This window comes from Nansenia antarctica (assembly GCF_963989245.1).
Source record: "Nansenia antarctica genome assembly, chromosome: 5".
Taxonomy (NCBI): Eukaryota; Metazoa; Chordata; class Actinopteri; order Argentiniformes; family Microstomatidae; genus Nansenia; species Nansenia antarctica.
The window spans coordinates 48533630-48557817 of record NC_137690.1 but is presented as its reverse complement, the minus strand read 5'-3'; the positions used below and the strand labels follow the sequence as shown (position 1 = coordinate 48557817).

The window sequence follows — 24188 nt, the reverse complement described above, 5'->3', positions numbered from 1 at the left end:
CCGCCTGAAGCGGAACTGTACAGGATCTAGGACATTCTTGGGACTTGGACATTTTATCATTAGTTTATTTTAAGATTATTTATTTTATTTTATTGACCCAGCCTCTGCCTCCTCTTGGTATTTCACACACTCCTCCTCCCTCCCAAAACCAACTCTGTTGTGCTTTTGTTTATGATTAGTTGAACTCCTAGGGGGTTTAACCTAGGTAGCGTTGTCCGACAACTTGGCCTCCTGACATATGTTCATATTATTATATTATATTTATATCACATCATCTTATTCTGAAATAAAATAAAACAATGATAATGGATTAAATGTTGATTTATTACCATGCATTCCAAGAACACGTTTAAGTTAAGCAAATAGGATGTAAAATAAGTTAATTGTGATACATCCTTTAAGTATATTAACTATATATATATATATGAATGCAGCACAGACTTTCACGTGTATGTTTTGCGCTGTTAGTGAAGTCCATGTAGGCCTAATTTGAAGATATGTTGTGAGAAATAACACTGTCACATTAAATCTCTAAAGCAAATACAATATAGAGGATCAGATATGACATATTCATACCATAACTGTTCCAAGATTTAGGACCAAAAGTGGAGAGTCAGCATTCGCTCACATGAAATCAAACTCTAAAGCCGATACAATATTTAATGCAGAGGTTCTCTACAAAGGTTCTCTGTATTATATAATGCATGACATAATCATACCATAAATGACTTTGGCTTGCTGAGTAAATCACTATTGTTTGTTCATAGCTTTCTGCATGACATGTTTCTTGGTGTTTTTCTCTGGTTTGATAAATATTATATAACATTTTGGGTCAAAAATGCAAATCAATAGCGCAAAGGCACAAAATGCTGAATAACTCCACGGCGACAGTGAACTTCCCAGGGGAGCTGAAATAAGCTGGCCGATGATAGAGAGGCTCCCAGCAGGGACACCACAGTAAGAGCAATTCCCATTGGTTCGTTATAAGATAGGAACTCAACTGTTTTCAGAATGCAACTGTCTCCTCTTGTCTGGCCTGTACTCCTGTGGACACTGGGAAATGTCCGCAGAGCAAAGGGGTAGTTCTCCAAATATGTATATTTATCCATTCATCAAAACTCAATTGAAGAAATCAAATTAAGTATAATGTGTATTATTCATCCAGATAAATCATCTAAATGTCTATTTTCTCCCCATCAGATGTTGTTTAGTGTTCTTCTCCGGCTTCAGTAGAATGATGTAACATTTTGGAGCAAACAGACAGAACAGCAACCCAAAGCTGGAGGCCAGAATAGCGAAGATCTCCACCGCTACAGTGAACTTCCCAGGAGAGCTGACATAAGCTGGGATGAAGGCCAGCCACACGGCACAGAAGATCAGCATGCTGAAGGTGATGAACTTGGCCTCATTGAAGTTGCCGGGCAACTTGCGGGCCAGAAAGGCCAGGACAAAGCACAAGCATGCCAGGAAGCCAATGTATCCCAGAACGCACCAGAAAGCCAGGTTGGAACCCACGCTGCACTCTAGAATGATCTTGGAACGTTGGTACTGGGTGTTTCTGGAGGGAAAGGGAGGTGCAGCAATGAGCCAGGCTGCACAGATCAGCACCTGAACCAGGGTGCAGCTGAAGATGATGACCCTCTGCTGCTTGGGCCCCAGCCACTTCATAATGTTGTTTCCAGGCCTGGTGGCAGTGAAGGCAGCCAGGACCACCAGAGTCTTGCCCAGGATGCAGGAGATGCAAAGAGAGAAGGTGATGCTGAATGCGGTGTGACGTAGCATGCAGGACCAGGAAGTGGGCTTCCCGATGAACACCAGCGCACACAGGAAGCACAGAGTCAGGGTGAGCAGGATGAAGAAGCTCAGCTCTGAGTTGTTGATGCGGACGATTGGAGTTTTCTTGTTGTGGAGGAAGACCATCAGGATGGCGGCGGTGAGACAAACGCCCACTACAGCGATTACCGTCAGGACTATCCCCATTGCATCATGGGACAAGAACTCCACCACTTTGGGGATACAAGCTGTTCCTTCTGCGTTTGACCAGAAGTCCTCAGGACAGGGCAAACAGTCTATGGAATCTGAAAGAGAAAAGTGTTAGAATATTTTTTTTTACATGCTTGAATCTAGTTGTCAAGGAGACCACACAATGAATGCATATTGTTAGTAGTAATTTAACTTTAGTTGTACTTGTAACAGCTGTGATGTTTGTTTCATGGATCCCTCACCTGTCTCATTACTAATCTTGCCACTGTCACATGGTACACAGTCAAAGCAGCACAGAGGCTCCCCACGACGGACAGCCTTCCTGGATCCTGGAGAACAGCTGGCACTGCACACAGACTCCAGCACCTGAACAACGCAGAGACATGGCGGGTTAGACTTAGAGACCACACATGTGGGTCAGTTCACCTGAATGACTGTCTGTTTGGACCCATTGGAAAAGGGATTCAAAGTGTGAAAAAGTGTTGTGTCACAGTGTCTGGTGGTCAGGCTCACCACAATTAGTGGGATAATTATTAACTATTGTGGCAGATGGCGGGGAGTGGTGAGCGGAGTGATAATTCAAGGGAGGTCTCTTACAGTCCGCTTGCTCCACCCCCGATCCTTATATGGACTTCCTTTCCCAATGAGGCAAGCCTTATTTGGACTTCCTACTACAACGAGGCAAGCCTTATTTGGACTTCCTACCACAACAAGGCAAACCTTATATGGACTTCCTACCACAACGAGGCAAGCCTTATATGGACTTCCTACCACAATGAGGCACACCTGTGAATTGTTAAGCCACCAGGACTTTGGGATACAAGAGGAGAAAGCTACCCAAACGAGGGAGAAGTATCTGTGTGATTACCTGCTGTGACCTGGACTGTCGGATTACCCCCTTGTGTCTTTTGGCTGAGGACCCGCTTTTGAAACACCCCTGGATAACGGACAAAGGACCCTGAGTACTTTAAGTATTTCTCAACATCAATTCTGGGGCCCATTAGTAATAATAATTGATTTACTCCCTCCATTCTGGACCAAACTTTCACCCACTGGAGCAGATTGGTTATCAATTGCTTCAAAGACCTTTACGATGGTGATCATTTTGCTAGTATAGATTTGCCACGCTCAAATTTATTTCGTTATTTTCAGGTCCGTCATTTTGTACACAAAGTTTGATTCCTTCCCTAGGTCCCCTCAATAACTACTATGGGAGACCCTTTTTAAGTTGTCTTCTACTCAGACTTAGGGCCAATCCCAATTCCCTTTTCTACCCCTATGGCTCGTTTTCGAGTGTCACTCGATTCTAAGCCCTATGAATTGGGACAGCCCTTCACGGCGCCTACGTCATCACGCGGTACGGGTGACGCGTTGTGTTGCCGGCGAATTCTCACATCTCGCAATGCCTTCTTCAGCTGTGTTTATTTCTGTTGCGTGTGCTATAAGCATCTATTTTCGTTTGTTATCAACACACTGTAGTGTTTAGACGTTCCTTTTTTTGTCTCTTCCGTCAGCGATGTCTTTTTTGTGGACATCGCAATAATGACTATGAATTTAATGACAATGAATGACTCCAACCAAAACAACCAGTCCATCAGTAGTCATAAAGCGTTGTCCAAAAATCACGTTACCAAGCGCCTTTCTCAGAACAATTCGTCGTCTAGAATCCAAAAATCAATCCATCATAGTGGTGGTCAAAAACGTAGAAAGAGGATCTCTTGGGGACGCGGCCACATTTGCCCGTGAAGGAGAGATGACAAATAAGCGGAAACATTTCTCAGTAGAGTCGAACGGTGATAGATCATCATCCTTTACGTGTATCCTTAACTGTAGTTACATTTCGCGTGTCATATGCCATTAGACATGGAAATATGTCAATGCACGGCTGTCATGCACAAATCAGCTTGTAACGTTAGACACACAGCACATCGGCATGATAACGTTTTGTTGTTGTTGTGCTTGTTATAAAGAAAAGGTCTATAATGCATTGAAATGAATGATACAACCCATTAATAATATTACCTAATAGCAACTGCTCGGATTAGATTGCGGGTGGAAATAGGTCAAAATGCGCATCATGTACAAGTCAGACGAACGTTTGATAGATAACTTTACATATGTGTACCATCATCCGCTGTCAAACGCCACAGGTAATAATTGATTTATGACTGTACATCTCTGAAATGCTCGACTGTCATGCAGCGTTGCGTTACTGTAACGTTAGACACAGCACCGACATAAAAGCGATTTTTGGGTTATGCGTGTTATAAATAAAAGGTCTATAATGCATTGTAATGACATTAAACTAAGACAATAAGATGGTTATCATAATTTTTCAAATCTTTATTAATAAGTAATTACAGAGAATTAAAATGACATTTCCGCATTGAATAGAGCGACATAAGATTTCTGTAGATGATTCGCAATGCATCCTGGTATCAAGGGGTAGCGTACCCCTAGCCCTTCGAAGCTAGTGTGGTCCTGGAATCGCTCGAAACGAAGTAATAGTTAGCCCTCCCCCTTACCCCTAGCCCTCGATGAAATATGAATTGGGACAGCCCTCGCCCTAAACGTGAACGCGCAAATCGAGCCATAGGGGTGAAAACGAAGGGCTAGGGGTGAATTGGGATTGGGCCTTACAGCTGTAATTTACCAAAACATCATGTCTCTGAACAATGACGCGGCAAGTCAAGAACTAGATGGGAGGGGGAACTGGGAGTGGAGCTGGCGGGAGATTGGTGGAAGGAAGCATTAGATAGGGTGAACTCCTCATCATCCTGTGCTCGACTTAAGCCGGGTACACACATGAAGATAATCTGGACGATTTCGGGACGATTTTCCCCCTTCCGACCAAGGACAGCAAACTCCCGATTATCGGATGGCTCTAAAGGTTATCCTACAATATTATCCTGTGGTGTGAGGTGTGTTAAGAGTCCATTTCTCCCGACAATCTGCTCGGAAAATGCTCGGGCCGACAATCATAAATGTTAAACGTGTTCAATATTTACGACCAAAAATCCTTATGTGTGGGGGCAACTCCCGACAACTCCCAACTAGGGTTGCCAGATGGGCTCAGGTTTTTTTGGTATAATTAGCTGTTTTAGACTGTGGTTAGGGTGGAAAATGTCAATCCCATCTGGCAACCCTGTTCGTGAGTCCGATTGTGACGTGGATGGAATGTAGCCAATCAAGAAGCGAGCTGACTCCTTCTTTACGTTCTTCTGCACTTTATTTGCCCTGTCACACATGGCTGCCTCGTACAGGTCAGTCAGGGTACTACGTTAGATCACTCGAGGTTTCTGGCTTGGGGAACGAGACTCTAGACTGTTGTAATGATAATCTTTATGTCTGTGGGGTGCCGAAATGGGAATATCAGTGCACACCACTCACAATACGATCAAGGCTGTTCAATCCAATATTTTTTATCTTCATATGTGGGGTCTGTCTCAGATATAAAATCTGTTAAGATTTTGAAAATCCTTGTGTGTACCGGGCTTTAGTCTGATCCAGCTAAAGCGTCTCCAGCGTCTTTGAGCCCGGAAAAGCGCTTTATAAATCTAATGAATTATTATTATTATTATTATTTACCCTGACTCCGACCCCAGATGTGATCGTTGCAGCGGTCTACAAGCACACCTCTCACATATGTTCTGGTCCTGCCCAAAAGTTTTATTATACTGGTTTTCAATTTTCGATGCACTCTCAAACATACTGCATAGCGATCTATATCCTTGTCCTTTGTTGGCCATTTTTGGTGTGCCAGCTGAACCCCTCCCTCACAACTCCAACGAGATCGACGCAATTGCATTTGTAACACTTTTAGCCAGGGGAAGAATACTTTCCTGGAAATCACCTACCCCCCCGCCCCTTATTCTCTGCCTGGCTGAAGGATGTGATGTCGTTACTGCATATGGACAAAATAAAGTTTACACTTAGAGGGTCTACTCAACACTTCCTAAAAAAGTGGCAACCCTTTGTCTCCTATTTCCATGGCCGATCTGTTCCTCCCCCTGACTGATCAACCAATGGCTGCGGATCCTTGATCAATTCACTCCTAACCTCTATGGCGAAATACACATAAGCTGAAGCAGAGATTTTTAACCTTTAACTTTTACTCATTTAATTGTCAATAATACTGGATTGGTTTTGTTGTGTGTGTTGCTGTTTGTTTTTAGCTTCTTTCCTTTTGCTGTTGTTTTTTCTGTATTTCTTTTGCATTTTCCCTTCTCCTTGTCTGTTGTCATTGTGGGGGTGGTTAGGACGAGAGGACGGGTGGGGGAAGAAATTAAGAAAAATGGTGAATGCAAATCGGCATTTGTCCAACTCTGCTCCACTCATGCTTCTCATCCAAAAGAAAAAGTTTGAGTAAGGATTGTGGATGAATTATTTTGAATAGATAGCTGAATCCCCCCCCACCTGCCCCAATGTACATAACCCCTAATACAATTCCTCATTGCATTTGAATTGTACTTTGTGTGTTTTGTTATCGAACATGGTTGTGTGGAAACCTTGCACCCTTGAACCTGCTACACTTTTATTTGACCAGCCTATATCCTCTTTGGCTTGTAATGAATAAGTACATATTCCAATCAAAGATCCACTTACATCCAGCTCTCTCTACATCGGTAGGTAAACACAGAGTTTGAGCAGCTTGCCTTGCTCTGATGCCCCACCCACACAATCTTCTCATCCTGGATCACCAGCTCCTTCCCAGAATCCTTTGCTCCATCATACAGACCCACAGTCTCAAACCAGGTTTTTCCGTCTTCCCCCCTCTGCCAGTTCATCAGGTCATACGATGGGATGGCGTCCCCTTTCTTGTCAAAATTCACCTCTTCTCCAGACACGGTAAAGGAGACATCCTGAAGGTATTGCTGGACCTATTATACATGAAAATGTACGCTAGTTAGGGTTTTCATTGACATCTATATCTATAATATTCAATGTATCAGCCTAAAATTTACTGTGTACAATGTTTACTCACACATACCTGCCAGGGGTGAATGTTGGTGCTGTGAGCACAGGAGTCGTTGCTGAAGGGCCCACTCCCTGGTTGGCATTGGAGGAGGTTGTGTAGGGAGTGTGCTATGGCGTATACAGCCTTGTATACATTGTAACTAATTCTGAGACTGGATGTGTTCATATAGAACGAATACTTCTCCAGTAGAGACTCCTGTCCTGAACAGGGGGGCAGTGAAGGGCTGGAGGGGGACGGGGAGGGAGAACAGCCATACAGGGCCTGCCACAGCTCCTCTACCAGGGGGTTAGAGGGGTACCTACCGGGGTCCACCGTTCGCAGGTAGCCCCCGAGCCCCGGAACATCCCCTTTACGGATGGCAAACCCAATAGTCCCATCCAGGAATGGGTAGGTCTCTGCCAGCACTGCTGCAGTCACCCAAGCCTCGCTGGCCACCCACTGGATCCCAGTGATGTTCTGCTCGCCAAACTCCTTGAGGAAGGGAAATAACTCTCCATCTCCGGAGAATACCACCACTACGCGGGCTTTGGAGCTCCGCATCACATCTAGGATCTGCAGCACTCGCTGGCGGCTGTAGTCTTTGGGGATCATCTCGTCGTAGGCCAGGCACACGTCTGTGTTCTGGATCTCCCTCTTCAGGCCCTGCAGGGCGAAGTGCCCATAGTCATGGTCCTCCCTCACCACGCCGATCCACTTCCAGCCAAAGTGCTGCAGGAGCCGGGCGATGGCCTTGACCTGGTAGTCATCATTCGGTACCACGCGGAAAAATGTCGGGAATTCCCTCCGGTTGCTCAGGCATGAGCAGGTGGAGAAATAACTGATCTGTAATAAAAATGTATTTCTTGCAAACATTTTTATCTGATCAGTGTATCAATTCATGACAAAGAGATGTTGAAGAAGAAAAGTTGAGCAGAAATTGTAAAATGTAAATTCAATAAATAGAAATAAAAACAAATATAAATGTCATCATGCTGTAAACAAGATAAACTAAAGTTATTCGACTGGCAGTCGAAGAACATTAGTGAGAGTTCTATCTTTGAGATATCTTCAAGAACGAACAATAGGATTTTGGTGACTGTTACGGATGGAGTCGCATTTCCCAGGGCAAGCCCTAGGTGTCCCCCTTCGGCCACTCTCTGCCTCCTCACCCTCTCACTGACTCACTCTATCATGATGGACCAATTACTTGCACCTGTGTTTGATGCTCACCTATTCATGCCCTCACTCCCCTGCACTCCCTTTCTTTGATACTTCGAGTTCGATTTTCAAGTTAAGTCTGCTGCCTTTACTTACCTGCTACTTCTGTTTTGGAGATGTTGCTTTCTCCCATTTGATTTTGGTGTAAAGTTTGTGTTTTGTATCCTGTGTTAAACAGAGTAAATCTTCAAGTAAAGAAACATTTTTTAAACATTAAAAAAATAATCGCTGCCTTTTGTCTTCCTCTTTATATGCACTGCACCTGGGTCCAACCATCCAACTCAACACCTTACAGGTGACCATTGAAACAGGTTAAGTTGTACAATATGAACAGTATCAAAATGATTTCTTTAGCTTTCTTAATTAAGAGTTTTGTGAACATTATGAGTTTGGTGTTCCTAGCTTCAACAGTGTGGTTCTAAGAATTGCAAAGAGCCTGTGGGTAGTTCCGTGAAGTTGGAGACTAGAGTCTTCAAGCTATAAGTAACTACTAAGTAACCTTAACTCAGCATTTAGTCACCCTTCTCCCTGTACCAGTCTAAATGGTGTTGGTGATTAATTTCAGTTTAAGTAACACATGTTATGACGTATGGTTCATATTATATGCAACTGTGGTGGAAAATCGTATACAGTTGAGGCCCAAATGATTAGCCCCCCTTGTGAAATCAGACAAAACCTTTGATTTCTTCATGGAAATGACCATTAACAACACGTGTTTATAGTATATTTGTTTCCAAAATAATAAAGACAAAATGTCCACTAAGTTTGATTAGGATATTGATGCACTGAGTTGAAACAAGAAACGGCAAAAATGACACGTTCAAAATGATTAGCCCCCTGGCCATTAATAGTCAATAGTGTACCCTTTCTGAGCCACAACTGACAACAACCTCTTAGAGTAGTTCTTTACTAGGTTGGCACAGGTCTCTTGAGGGATTTTGGCCCATTCTTCCATTGCAAATTGTTCCAGCTGGTCCAAATTGCGTGGTTTCCGAGCATGGACATTCACTTTGAGCACCCGCCACAGATTCTCAATAGGATTGAGATCTGGGCTCTGTGCGGGCCACTCCAGGACCTTGGTTTTGGTGTCCTTTAGGAACTGTTGGACCAATTTTGATGTATGCTTTGGATCATTGTCTTGTTGAAAGACCCAGCGATGACCTAAGCCTAGACTAAGAGCAGATTTCTTCATTTTTGGCCGGTTTCAGAGACAAGGCTTAAGCCTAGTCCTGGACTAAATCACACTTTCAATGTAAAATCTCCATTGAAGATGTTTTTTAGTCTAGGATTAGGCTTAAGCCTTGTCTGTGAAACCGGCCCATTATCCCTCAAAATGTCAACATGGTTTTCTTTTTTCATGATGCCATGCACCCGAACAAGGCTCCCTGTGCCTGAGGCTGCAAAACAGCCCCACAGCATGATGCTCCCATCACCATGTTTAACTGTGGGAACTGTGTTCTTAGGGTTGAAGGCCTCTCCCTTTCTTCGCCAAACATAAGCAACATCCATGTGCCCAAACAGTTCCAGTTTGGTCTCATCAGACCAAAGCACAGATTTCCAAAACTCATCTTTACCTTTCAAATGTTCACGGGCAAACCTCAGTCTGGCTCTGATGTGCCGCTCTTTGAGTAAAGGGGTTCTTCTGGGACGATGGCCCTGAAGCCCACCACGATGAAGAGCCCTCACAACTGTGTTCCTTGAAACATCAACTCCAGAAGAGGCCAGGTCAGCAACAATCATCTTGGCAGATGTCCTTGGTGTCTTGCTGACATCTCTGACTATTTTCCTCTCCAGAGTTCTTGAAATCTTGCGCTTTCGACCACGCCCAGGTTTGTTTCTTACAGAATTTGTATCCTTGTACTTAGCAATGATGCAACATACAGCGGTTCTAGACACTGTGAAACGCTTGGAAATGGCAGTGTAGCCTTCCCCCTTATCATGAGCCTCCTTTGTCTTTCGCATGGTGAGTAAGAGTAGTAGTATAGTCCCTCTCAATAATGTGTTCAAGTGCCCTGTTTCTTAGAGTCCTTTTATGCTGATTGAATGCTCAGGTGTTGTTAGGAAGCCAATTGACTGCACAGGTGAAGTTTGAAAGCTGATTGGTTGATTAGGTGTGTTTTTAAAGCAAATATTCACAATATTTTTGACCACCCCATTTTTCACTATATTTGATATAAAGCAAGCCTAAAAACTTATTTTATATTCCAAAATGTACCAAAAGCTAATAAATAGCACTGGTGAATGTTTGATTATATCAAGTTTTACCAATGCTGCAAACATTGAGAAGAATTTTAGGAAAATGTTCCATAATTCCTGGGGGGCTAATCATTTTGGCCTCAACTGTATATCAAGTAATCCTGTATACATTATGCAAAATATTGTCATCTTATACTTATAACCTTGTATGAGTATTAATGAAGAACATTGAGATCTGTTATTGCAAGAAACCTGTTATTGTAACAGGAAACACACTCTTCCTGACTCTTTCGCACATTTCTTGACCATTTCGCAGGATACGCAAAAAAATAGGTTTTTGCCAAAAGACAACCTTCTGATCATTTCCCTGAATCAGGAGTGTACAGTTGTGTAACATCCTGCTTTAAGACAAAAACAAAGTCCTAATAAAGAGTATAAGGCACAAGGGCATCGACCACCTGGTGACCCCTGGGAGATGTCCCCAAAATATTTCCTGAAGAGGGATGCTGCCAAGGGGAGGCACAGTTGTCAATCTTCCCCAATACCTGCCGAATAAGAATATTGCCCATATAATATAAGGACGAGTAGTAACCATGAGCCAATGGGTGATGGGAAGGGTCAGGAGGAGTGTCTATTTAAGGTCATGTTTAACCAGTTTTTCTCCAGAGCTACTCAGAATCTTTGTTATTTCATATAATTACATACTTTATATTACAATAAAGATTTCTATATTGTGCCCCGCGGTGGTGTAGCGGTCTAAGCACTAGCCACTAGTGCAAGCTGCCCACCGGGGACTGGGATCGAATCCCAGCTCGCCAGACCCGGATATGGCCGGGGCACACACAGGGAGCGGCATATTGAGCGGCCGCTCCCGAGGGCGCCCCCGGGGTGCCGGAATAACGGTGCTGGGCTCGAGGAGCCAGTCAGCTAGTCTGCCTGGCGGCCTCCTCTGGGGCTGCCGGCCACGGGGTCGTGCGGCGGATCCTACGCAATAGGCAGGGGATAATTGGATGCTAGGTTGGGTTCAATTGGATACCAAATTGGGTGAAAAAGGGATAAAATCTGAAAAAAATAAAGATTTGTATATCTATGAAGCAGTGGCGGCTGGTGCTAAACATTTTGGGTGGGGCACAGGTTATGGGGGCATGCTCCACGGGGAAGAATATCAACTTTAAAATCTGGATTTACAGTCGATTTTAGCATGAGAATATTACCCCCCTGTACAGACCTCGCCATCCCCTCTACCCCCCTGTACAGACCTCTTCATCCCCTCTACCCCCCTGTACAGACCTCTTCATCCCCTCTATCCACCTCTACAGACCTCTTCATCCCCTCTACCCCCCTGTACAGACCTCTTCATCCCCTCTACCCACCTCTACAGACCTCTTCATCCCCTCTACCCACCTCTACAGACCTCTCCATCCCCTCTACCCCCTGTACAGACCTCTTCATCCCCTCTACCCCCCTGTACAGACCTCTTCATCCCCTCTACCCCCCTGTACAGACCTCTCCATCCCCTCTCCCCTCCTCTACAGACCTCTTCATCCCCTCTACCCCCCTGTACAGACCTCTTCATCCCCTCTACCCCCCTGTACAGACCCCGTCATCCCCTCTACCCACCTCTACAGACCCCGTCATCCCCTCTACCCCCTGTACAGACCTCTTCATCCCCTGTACAGACCTCTTCATCCCCTCTACCCCCCTGTACAGACCTCTTCATCCCCTCTATCCACCTCTACATACCTCTTCATCCCCTCTACCCCCCTGTACAGACCTCTTCATCCCCTCTACCCACCTCTACAGACCTCTTCATCCCCTCTACCCACCTCTACAGACCTCTCCATCCCCTCTACCCCCTGTACAGACCTCTTCATCCCCTCTACCCCCCTGTACAGACCTCTTCATCCCCTCTACCCCCCTGTACAGACCTCTCCATCCCCTCTACCCTCCTCTACAGACCTCTCCATCCCCTCTACCCCCCTGTACAGACCTCTTCATCCCCTCTACCCCCCTGTACAGACCCCGTCATCCCCTCTACCCACCTCTACAGACCCCGTCATCCCCTCTACCCCCTGTACAGACCTCTTCATCCCCTGTACAGACCTCTTCATCCCCTCTACCCCCCTGTACAGACCTCTTCATCCCCTCTACCCCCCCTGTACAGACCTCTTCATCACCTCTACCCCCCAGTTTTCTCTACAATTTCTACAATTTTCTCTCTACAGTTTCTACACGTCAACGTGTACCGAAACACTTGTTTCCAACGTGGTCCTACGTTTCTCCTACACCAAGACACATACAAAGAGCATAGAAACATACAAAGAGCATAGAAGATACAATCAGAATACAGTCTGCCATTCCTTCTCCCAGCATCGATTTGGTTTTCCTATCATGACTGAAGGACAGACGATTCACTTACTTACACTACTGTAAGTCGCTTTGGATAAAGGTGTCTGCTAAAATGCCAAACATGTAAACAAATAAATCATGTAAATGTCGGCTAAGGTGATCAGCTGAGCTTGACTTGGGACTTGACTAACAACAAGTGACACATTTCCCATCTCACACACTGTTGTTGCACAATGTTATTGTGTGTGTGTGTGAGTGTGTGTGTGTGTGTGTGTGTGTGTGTGTGTGCGTGTGCTGGGTGAATACATAAACAAACAAGCGAAAAGACGACATTAGAAAACGTACCATGCTGACGATATTACTAAATGTTTGAAGTAGCTTTTATCTTAGCTGACTCTCTTACCTTCAGGTCGAGTTTGTGTATTCTGGCTCCGCAAAAGACCAACAGTAGCAGGAGAAACACGTCTCGAAATACACGTCGGGGCCGTGCCATGATGGCTAACTAAACCAGCTAGGTGTATACTAGTGATATACCGTTGTGTGTGTATGATATTTACTATAACACTAGCTGGCGAAAATAGGATATCTTTTTCTCCCAAACTATTCTGCTTCCCTAGTAGACCTTCTTACTTCCGGGTACAACCACGACTTACACGTCACCAGCAGAGTGACGAGCAACGCCCACAACGCGTCAGACTTAACAACCGGATATTCAGGGCGCAATTTTTGCGCCCCGGCCGAGAAATAGGAGACAGCCAATTGGAGCGCTGCTACAGCTCACGTGGAAGCCAAAAGTATTTGGCCTGCCATAGACGTGCATTCGGCCGGCGCCCCGACTCCTCCCCCTATGTATTTGAACAGTGAATTTTACACACACACAGATAAAATGTTTATTGTATTGGAGGATTTTTAATGAATGCTGATAGGCGCCGACAGAATATCAGCCGCGTTTTGTGAATAAACAATGTTTATTTAAAAAAAAAACTTTTATAAATCGCAACTAGGAAGTGAAGGTGGGGGCGGCGCCCCAGCGCCCTCTATCGGCCAGCCGCCACTGCTATGAAGACCTCTTGCCTCAAGTCTACTTAATTTCTACCACAGAACATACACTGCTCCATGACAAAACATTTCCACTTACAATCACTCACCATGGGGATTCTGAAGGGCTGCAGAGTTCTGGATACAACAATTGACTGGGACGACCCAGACTCCCCTACCATGGCGAGTAACGGACCGGCACCAGAACACATTGGACTTTGGTCATCAGCCTGCCCATTCAGCATGGCCAGAACTGCTCTTTGGGCTGTGACGGGCGTGGCACACGAGTCATATACCTTGTACCCCAGGGTGTGGTTGGGCAGCAGCTGCTGACTGTGGTTGATCTCCTCCACTGCCAGCCTCAACGTCTGAGCCCAGCGGAAAGCCCGGGGGTCAAACCTATACACACAGAGAGAATGAACACACACACACACACACACAGTTAGATAACATATACAGTTCTATACTGCTGCTATAGAGTGCTATGGTAAAGATTATTCTTTTTAATATTTTATTTACATAGTACATCCCCTATTTTAGGGCACCAAAAGTAATGGGAAAGATTTATAGAATGTCCAAATTAAGCACTCATCCTTTGCTTGTGATAATTGCCTGAAGACTGTCACCCACTGACCCCACCAGACACTGGGCATCTTTTCTGATGATACTGCCATCTTCATTCATTTATTTATTTATTTATTTATTGCCTAAAATCTTATCAGGAAATTAAATGTATGTTTGTTTGCAAGTCTATATATATTTTTATTTTTATTTTTTTTAAACATACACGTTACCTTAGCACCAATGTGCGGGTTCAGTGGAGAATGGAGATCATCACTGTATGTTAGCAGCAGTGTCATATAGGCTAACTGTTAACAGCTTTTCTGTATGCTTTCAGGTGCCGCAAAGGCAAAACAAAGAAAAATGAAGAGAAAGAAAGAAAACAACAGAAGTTTCTCTCTGGCCCTCACAAGCCAGCCTCAATTACCAGCTGCAACTGCAAGACCGTCCGCTGTGGAGGAAGGTGATTTTACCCCCAATGTTACATGCACCATTCCTATTCTGTACAATTCCCTTATATAATTCATAGGCAAGGCCAGAAAATATTTTGAAGCCGAAGAGGCAGAGACCAAAACTCTCACAGCAACCGAGGAATACGAGGCAGATAGCCGAAGAAGTCGAGTGAAGAAAGTCATGTCAGAGTTTTGCCAGCTCATCTCAATGGTGAAAATTGAACAGTCATGGACATGTATAAGAAGCTCAGAGAGCTAGGCCTGAGGGATAATTTCCCTAATGTGGACATTTCATCTTTGTACTCTATGTATCTGACATTACTGATTATTAACTGTTCAGAAGAAAGGTTGTTTTCTTTGTTGAAACATGTGAAAACGCACCTGAGCTCAACAGTAAGGGAAAAAAGCAGAATCCATTTGCCCTGTTGGCAATTGAAAATGCATTTACAACCTCCCAGGATTTTGATGACATCCTCGAGGACTTCACCTCATCGAAAGTTAGGAGAAAGTGTCTGTAAATATACGTTTCCATTTACATTTCTAACTCTGAATAAGTAAAGACACATTCAATCAAATGTAAAATGCATATAAATGAAATGTATAATATAGGGCTATACTTTCCACTATAAATAAATGACAACAAACAACAAACAAATTGCGTATGAATACCAAAATATAAATAGATGAACTAAAATATATACCTAACTAAATTAATGAGCATAATAATCATGTGGCAGTTAAAAGTAATTTTGTTTGTTTACCAGTTTCTTCCCCATGGCAGTGGGCCTCACAAACAAGCCCCCTGCCTCTCACTGACTCTGGAACTTCCACTCCAAACTATTGATTTTGGCAATATAAGATGTTTCATCCTAATAATGGCTTCCTTGACTTTAATTGACACCTCTTTGGTTCTCATGTTGACAGACATCAACAGCACACTCCAAAACCAAATGAAAAGCCTAGAATCAATACTAGATATTGAAAGCTCTGTTGTGCCTGCACAAATGTACAGAAAGACATCTGACTGACCAGAAACTGGCCCATTACTTTTGATGCGCTGAAATATCTTAGAGAGAGAGGAAAGGAGAGATGGTTGGATAAAGTAGAGTAGCCAAAAAAAGAACAAAGAAGAAGTAGACGAGGAGAGTATAAAAATAAGACCTGTCTACACCTGGTGGCAAAAATAGCGTTGCAAATGTTATCACAAATAATCCACGTATTATCAGATCATGCATTTTGCACCCTTATGCCCATTTAGTTTAGCGATACATCATGTCCCCAATTCATGAACATTGTGATAGTATTCCCTTTCGCAATTAGCGGTCAATATCTGTACATTTGGCCCGAGTACAGGTACAATGTATCCTCATCCACCCAAGTAGGTGCAAAAGCGTCTACACTGTAGCCTGTCTATACCTGTCACATTTTGGTCACCCAATGTGACCACAATCCGATCCCGATCACACAATGCATTTGAATACAAGCCAAAGACAGATTTTAAAAATAAAATAAAACACAGGTGAGAGAAAAAAAAAAGAGGACAAAACCAAACTTGATTTAAAGTCTGTGCCTCCAAGTGGTGTTCATCCACTTATTGGCACAGTGGCTCCAGACACACACTTCAGAAATACAATCTGAGCTCACCCACGACACAGTGCTGCCAGGGGCTGGGTAGTGTAGTCTGTGGCAGGCAGCAGCACCCTATAGTGAAGGGGGAAAATCCCCCCGATCATAAAGTCACCGTCTGCGGTGAACCCAGGCAGTTCAAACCCCCCCTGAGGAGAGCAGGTGGTCTGGGCTGAAGAAGTCAGAGTTGAAGAGGCGCCTGTCAGATAGGCAGAGACAAGGTAGAGCAGGGAACACCACTGCATCTTCAGAGGCATCTTCAAGCTTGTGGTGTATACAGGTTATTCTACACACAGACTGGTCCAATGCAGACAGACTATGTGCAGGGCGGAGAGCTCTGTTTTATACCCCCACTCTCTGATTTGACATAAAACATGGGCATCACATGACCTCATCACCTCCTGCCCTGATCTCCCCCAAACATGATGCTTTTGATTTGGAGCACAGCAAGTGTGTTTAATTGAAAACTATATAAAAATTACATTGTTATTATGATTTTATTTACTGTAGTGTTAATTTAGTGTAGTAGTAGTAGTAGTAGTTTTTTGGATAGAAAACACGGGCCGTTCCAAATTAACTTGCAATTTTTGGATTGCATTGAAATGTAGTGCAACAGCATTTATGACATAGATGTTACATAAATATGTTATAAAAGGCTGACATCATTTATGAAGGTTTTATGAAGTGTTTGTCAGATGTTATGAATGCTAAAGAAAATAGTAAATTGGACTTCTACTGGAGCAAACAGGATGTTTCTGTACACTACATGTATACATTATTCTGCTGCCATCAGCAGTTACATCATCAATTAAGGAAAGTTAACCGATTCTGGGACACAGTTCTCTTGTACCCCCTTTCCACCAACGCAAACCTAGTTGTAGTTCTGGGGTGGTGCTAGCGCCGGTTCACAGTTGATTCAACTTGAGAATCTTCTAAGAACCGGTTTGCTTTTCCACGGGCCGGTTTGCTTTTAGAGAGCCACGTCATTACGTCACTATATACATCTGTATACATTTCCGCTTTCCCAGCAATGTGCCAACTTCAAGCACAACAACAACATTTAGGCATACTTGTGCTGCTCGTCGCGATTGCTATGGATGGCGATTACGTTCAAGAAGAAATCAATTACCTTAAATGTTTTGATTATCATTAACACTGAACGTAAGATGTTTATGTTAGCCTTTGTTGTAAGCTAGCTCAATAGGTTCGATATAGCTAGTTACCTAGCATCGACTACACTGGTATCAATCACATTGCAGTTAAACAAATCTAATAAATTAATAATACAGCAATTTGTTGGTCTTGGTTGTTCACAATAATCCTGCCCCCAACCCCTGACATAAGAAGTTCTTTTTTGCACCAAGTGTTGGTGCTGTCATGCCAAATAGTGTCCGGGTGCCAAAATGTATCCAGATGATGTAATCAGGTCTTTCGAACTCCATGACTCGTTCTTTGCTATGCCGACGCTAGCATTCTAGACATTCCTGAGTAAACTCTACCGCTCGCTGTTTCTCCATTAGCTCGTTACCACAGATTAATGTGTATCTTACATTGGAAAGAGAAATGTAATCGTCTCACACTTAATAACATTACATTAACATTACATAACATTAAGGTTAATGCGGAGTCAGTAGTCAGAATGGCATGGCCATTTTATATTACAACAGCTGCTAGCATGGATGTCGATTAAATAGAGTATCAAAATATGCTTCCCATATTCTTACAGTATAAGAGTGAGTAGTGGTGTAATATAAAATTATTCTGTAGTGGGAGAGTTATTTGACAGAGGATATTGGTCTATCGAAATACACTACCTCTGAAATATTAAATAATTTTTTTATAAAAAGAGTATCAAAATAGGCTCCTCATATTCTTACAGTACACTTAACCTCATAGGAGCCAACGGACCCCCATGGGCATCCGAAGTGATATAAAGACTTTACCTCGATCAATTCTCTTCATCGATATCACATTTTTTTCACAACTTTGCATGCTATACAATGCCACCATTTTTTTCCAGAGACGGTAAACACGGCCTAAGTCACATCCAGTTTTCTCCAACTGGAGAATGTGTCATGTCCGGTTTCAACGCCAAATTTCCATACCATTGGTCGGCCAACTCAAAAAAATCCCCCCCCCCCCCCCCCCAAAAAGAAAGAAATCTGATACATGAGAAAGGTCAAAGGTCAAAGATGGTGCCAACATATCTCCAAATGGCCTAAACATATAGGTGTCCGCCTAAACATACCTGTACTAAAACAGGTACAAAGTTGCATTTGCTCACATTACTAGCATCGACTTTGGCACAAGTACTAATAAGACCCTGGAGTACTGATTCCTAGATGATTTGGGCTTATTCATCAGGTTTCCAAGGTGATATTCACTGTAAAAGCTGTTGTTTCTTTAGGCGGAGACTTAATTTTAGATTTTTTATAATGTTCTAGCTCTATTTACTCTGACACAGTAACATATATTTTGATTCTGACACTTCTACAGCCACCCCACAGGTGTTAGCTTTCATTTGATAACAAGATCATTATGAAGGCCCTTGTGAATGTGGAGATATTCTATATTCACTGTGGGCATGTCATTTCGAGCAGAAAACCAGAAAAATGAGGTGGATAAGCCTGTTTGTAATCAAAAAACATAAATAAAGATGCCATAATACTGTGAGAGTTATGCCTTTATGGGATGTACACAACTGGAAATGGAAACACATAAGGTAGCGTTTTTTGATAGCGTAGCGCAAATCGATAGACTGGATTTGCACTACGGTAGCCTTCTTGACAAGGCGGCATACATTGCTCGAGATTAGGCACTGGCTTCGAACCGGCCCTCAAAATGCCTTGGTGGTAAAGGGGTATGAGACACATATACACTTATCATTAAGCCGATGTCCATTAAATACATTTAAACGAGGTCTGAAAAAATTCATGTATGTTTCTTATTCTGAAATAAAATTAAACAGTGATAATGGATTACATGTTGGTTTATTACCGTGCGCTCCAAGAAGACATTTGAGTAAAGCAATTAGGAGGCACAACTCAAATAGACACAACGCAAATATAATGTTTTTTTATGCAGCACAACTTACTTTTCATGTGTATGTTTTGTACTGTTAGTGAAGTTCATGCAATTTAAAGATAGTTTGTGAGAAATAACACTGTCACATGAAGTCAAACTCTAAAGCAGATACAATATTTAATGCAGAGGTTCAGATATTACATATTCATACCATAACTGTCTACCAAGATTTAGGACCAAAAGTGGAGAGGCAGCATTCGCTCACATGAAATCAAACTCTAAAGCAGATACAATATTTAATGCAGAGGTTCTCTGCAAATGTTCTCTGTATTATATGTGTATGACATTATTTATACCATAAATTACCGTATTGACCCGAATATAAGACGACCCTGATTATAAGACCCTTTTTCAATAATTATTTTTGGTAAAATACTTTTTTTGAAGACCAAATCAAGAAGACCAAATAAAGAAAATAATTTGATTTGTATTCACATTGAATGAAACAATGTAGGTTATTTTTATTATCTTGGGGGATGGGCATACAATCTTTAGGTTTTTCAGTCACGTATTCACACACCCTCCTGGCAATCACCTGGAAGAGGCCGCTTTGCGGACGGCGATACGCTTTTCTCTGACTGTTACCATTCTTAAGCCGATCTTTTTGGGCTCGTCAACTTCTAACATTAATAATATCATATTTCTTGGCTCCTCGACAGTTGTTTGATGCCTCTGCTTCATTGATTAATTCATCTATGGTCTTAAAATTGGCATCGTAACTCCTCCTCTGTTGTTTGTTAACTTGACCAACCACTTGAGCCACTTTTTTCGAGCTGGTCCGAGTGTGTCTCTGCGGTGTCTCTCCGCGGGTGTGTGTGTGAGTGTGTCTCCATCTCTCCAGGCACCCGTCACTGGGGTGTGTGTGAGAGGGAGAAACATGGTGGCTCGCGTGGGGAACAGTCTTTTGGCGCCATACGTTGTTGTGAATTAATATTGACGTGTAAAAGTCTAGGGCGCGAATATAAGACAATGCAACTTTTTCAGACTTTTTTCCCGGGAAAAAACCCCGTCTTATATTCGGGTCAATACGGTACTTTGTCTTGCTGCGTAAATCACTATCATTTGTTCATAGCTTTCTGCATGACATGTTTCTTGGTGTTTTTCTCTGGTTTGATAAATATTATATAACATTTTGGAGCAAAAATGCAAATCAATAGCCCAAAGGCGGAAGACAGAATGGCAAAGATCTCCACAGCTACAGTGAACTTCCCAGGGGAGCTGACATAAGCTGGGATAAAGGTGATCCAAACTGCACAGAATATGAGCATGCTGAAGGTGATGAATTTGGCTTCATTGAAGTTATCTGGCAGCTTCCGAGCCAGGAACGCCAGAACTAAGCATATCCCTGCCAGAATCCCTATGTACCCCAACACAGCATAGAACGCAGCCTCGGATCCCGCATTACACTCTAGAACAATCTTCCTATTGCTGTACTTGAACACCCTCTCAGGGAAAGGTGGGCTCAGGTTAAGCCAGAGCACGCAGATGAAGATCTGAACCACTGTGCACGAGCACACTATGATCCTCTGCTGGGCAGGCCCGAACCTCCCCGCCATGTTGCTACTAGGCAAGGTGGCCGTGAAAGCCGTCACCACCACAATCGTTTTGCCCAGGACGCAGGATATACAAAGGGCAAAGGTCACGCCGAAGGTGGTGTGGCGCAGCATGCAGGTCCAGACAGCGGGCCTGCCGATGAAGGTGAGGGGGCAGAGGAAACAGAGGAAGAGAGAGACCAACAGCAGAGAGCTGAGCTCAGAGTTACTGGCCTTGATCACAGGCGTTTCCTTGTGGTGGACGAAGACTGACATGGTGGCCAATGATAGACAGGCTCCCAGCAGGGACACCACAGTAAGAGCAATTCCCATTGGTTCGTGATAAGACAGGAACTCAACTGTTTTCAGAACACAACTGTCTCTCCTCTCGTTTGACCAGAACTCCTGGGCACATGGGGTGCAGTCTGCTGCTCCTGGATGACGCACAAACAAAACATCAGATCTTACTTATTTTGTGATATTTACAGCAGGTGTTACATACAGTACATGAGAATGGAGTATATATTTGTTCATGTTATATGCATGCATGTCAGATCATGTTTTCAGTACTATACAGTGCCCTTTGTAAGTAATAGGACAGTGAAGCATTTTCTTCTTTTGGCTCTACAAAAATTAAACAATTTGATGGTATTTGCGTACACATTGGTTTCACCATTCAGAAATGACAACCCTTTTTAATGCATAGCCTCCTATTTCAGGAAATGTGCACCTGTTGAGTTGGCGATTGTCCCATCAGCACAGGGGATGCAATCAAAGCAGCAGATAGGTTTTCCTTTGATTTGGGCTTTTCTGGTTCCGGCTGTGCAGACGTCAGAACACACTGCTTTTGGAATCTGACAAGAAAAACTAAACATGACACATAATCTTGGTTCTGGAATGGGTAAGTAAGTAAGTAAAGTTTTATTTATATAGCGCCTTTCGTACATGAAATGCAACTCAAAGCAGGTAGATATGATCTCATGGAGTAAAAATGTACTGAATGTTTTGTGGTGCTATTAAGTGGTATTTTGTGGTGGTGTTAAGATGTTTAAACTATGTAAATCATATTTCTGTGTATGAAACTAACTATGTTGTAACCGTGACTGCTGTAGCTACCATTTTCCCTGTCTTCCAGACAATGTCCTCTTCCTGAATGCTGAGCTCATAGTCCTCATTGGCAGATCCAGAGCCAAAATGTCCCACAGTAACATGCTGCACCTGCCCGTCTCTCAACTGCCAGTTGATGATGTCATAGGAGGCAGGGGGGTCCCCCTTCTCGTCGAAGAACACAGCCTCCCCAAACTGGTTTACGAATCGGACCGTCTGTAGTTGATCACTGACCTGGACGATGTGAGGACAGTTTTAAGATAAGATAAGAGTGGGACATGGGGAAAGATAGATGGAGCTGTTAGTCAATATCTGCTTTGTAGTATTCATTCATATGTATTCATTTAGAAGACAGAAACTTACAAGATACAACATGTTTATTTGTCACTCTGGTTATACAAGTACAATCATGTAAGATACTTCCTCTGGGGGGGGGGGGTCCATTTAGGGAGCATATATAGAATATAATAACTAAATATAAGAGGCAAAAAAAGAAGAAGTTATCGAATTATATACACACTAAATAAACATTCACATACAACTTAATCCATATCAAAATTAACTAAAAACTAGGCTAATAAGAGATGAGATTAAATGACATGTTCCCTATCAATTCACCTAGAAATACAGCATCAGTATACGTATATGATTATGAATGATTTTATTATTCACCTCTTTGGGATGAATCTGTGATATATTCACACATGGTCTCACTTGGGTTCCCCCCTCTCTTTGGCAAAATATTAAACTATGCAGGGCGTGTGCGATAGCGTAAACTGCCTTATAGACATTATAGGACACCCTCAGCTGTGTGACATTGAAGAAGACATCCTGTGAATCCACCAGTGACTCTGCTCCTGTGCACATTTTACTGCCCTCCTGAGTGGCTGTGGGGTCACCAGGCAAACGTATCTGACAGCCCACCATCTTCTCCCAGAAATCCCTTACAAAGGCAGCCTCTGGGTCAGTGAAAGGACTGATGCCCAGTAAGAAGGGTCTTAGTTTTGGGACAGCCATCTTGCGCACCACAAATCCAATGGCACCACCAAAGGAACGGTATATCTCAGGCGTGGAGGGTCGGGCAGCAGTGATCCAGGCCTCGCTGGCGATCCACTGGATGCCTGTGATGTTTTGTCTCACTACCTCCTTCATCAGAGGGTAAAGGTCCCCCTCCGGCACAAACGCCAGGATGACTTTCACAGTTGACTGCTTGACCATGTCCACAACATCCAGTATTTTATCCCTGGAGTACGTCCGCAAAACTGTCCCTACAAACGCGATGCAAACCCCCAGCTTCTTAACTTCCTCAGTGAAGGCTAGGACCCCATTTCGACCGTAGTCGTTATCTGACTGTATGGCTCCAATCCAGCTCCAGCCGAACCGTTTGACCAGGGCTGCTAAAGCCTTGGCCTGGTGGTAGTCACTGGGGATTGTGCGGAAAAATGTGGGGTACTTAGTCCTGTCACTCAGGCACGCACATGTGGAGAAGTAACTGACCTGATGAATAGAAATTCAAAATTCTGAGAAATTAATAAGGTAGAAGGTAATAATAATAACAAAATATCATGAAACAAAACTTAAAACATAAAGTAGTAAATCTTTGTATCATCTTGAGTACTGCACTTTGTAATTATACTATGAGAACAATCCAACAAACATTTGATTTAATATATTGCATTTTCTCTTTTTTTTGTGAGACTCACATTACAGACCGAGGAGACCTTACCACTGGCACTCTGAATGGCCCGAGGAGTCCAGCCACAGCTAAGGACTGAGATGACCCGGATTCTGCTATGAGGGCAGATATAGGAGGGGGACATGGGGAAGCAGTAGCCTCTATCTCCTCTGGACTGCTAACCAGCGTTAATGCAGCACGTAAAGTATTGGTGGGAGATGCACATGAATTAAGGATCCTGTAGCCCAGGGATATGTTGGGCAGTAGATTATCATCGTTGTTGATCTCTTCAATCGCAAACATCATCACTTGGGTCCAGCGGAAAGCGCGAAGGTCAAATCTGAGACACGGTGTGGAAGAGAAGAAAAGGTTACGGCAATACAAGAAAAGGAGTTAAACAACAAAATGAA

At 43.4% G+C, this 24188-nt stretch overlaps 2 protein-coding genes across 2 annotated transcripts in view; both read right to left on the bottom strand.

The window, feature by feature from the left end:
• Positions 1–1182: 1182 nt before the first annotated feature.
• On the bottom strand, positions 1183–16637 carry LOC308158080 (extracellular calcium-sensing receptor-like; the record flags this gene model as incomplete). The annotated part of the gene is made up of 6 exons (XM_080531672.1): positions 1183–2078; positions 2226–2349; positions 6639–6863; positions 6974–7783; positions 13852–14140; positions 16399–16637. 6 exons carry the CDS (start codon positions 16635–16637, stop codon positions 1183–1185), a joined length of 2583 nt encoding a protein of 860 aa, XP_080387798.1.
• A 3885-nt stretch (positions 16638–20522) lies between these two features.
• LOC308158079 (uncharacterized protein) overlaps positions 20523–24188 on the bottom strand; it is a gene marked incomplete at both ends in the record, with an annotated part of 14986 nt that continues 11320 nt past the window's right edge. Inside the window, 5 exons of the mRNA XM_080531671.1 lie at positions 20523–21430; positions 21727–21850; positions 22113–22337; positions 22776–23600; positions 23830–24118. Of these exons, the coding sequence (XP_080387797.1) occupies positions 20523–21430; positions 21727–21850; positions 22113–22337; positions 22776–23600; positions 23830–24118 (2371 nt within the window). The remainder of the gene's footprint in view (positions 21431–21726; positions 21851–22112; positions 22338–22775; positions 23601–23829; positions 24119–24188) is intronic.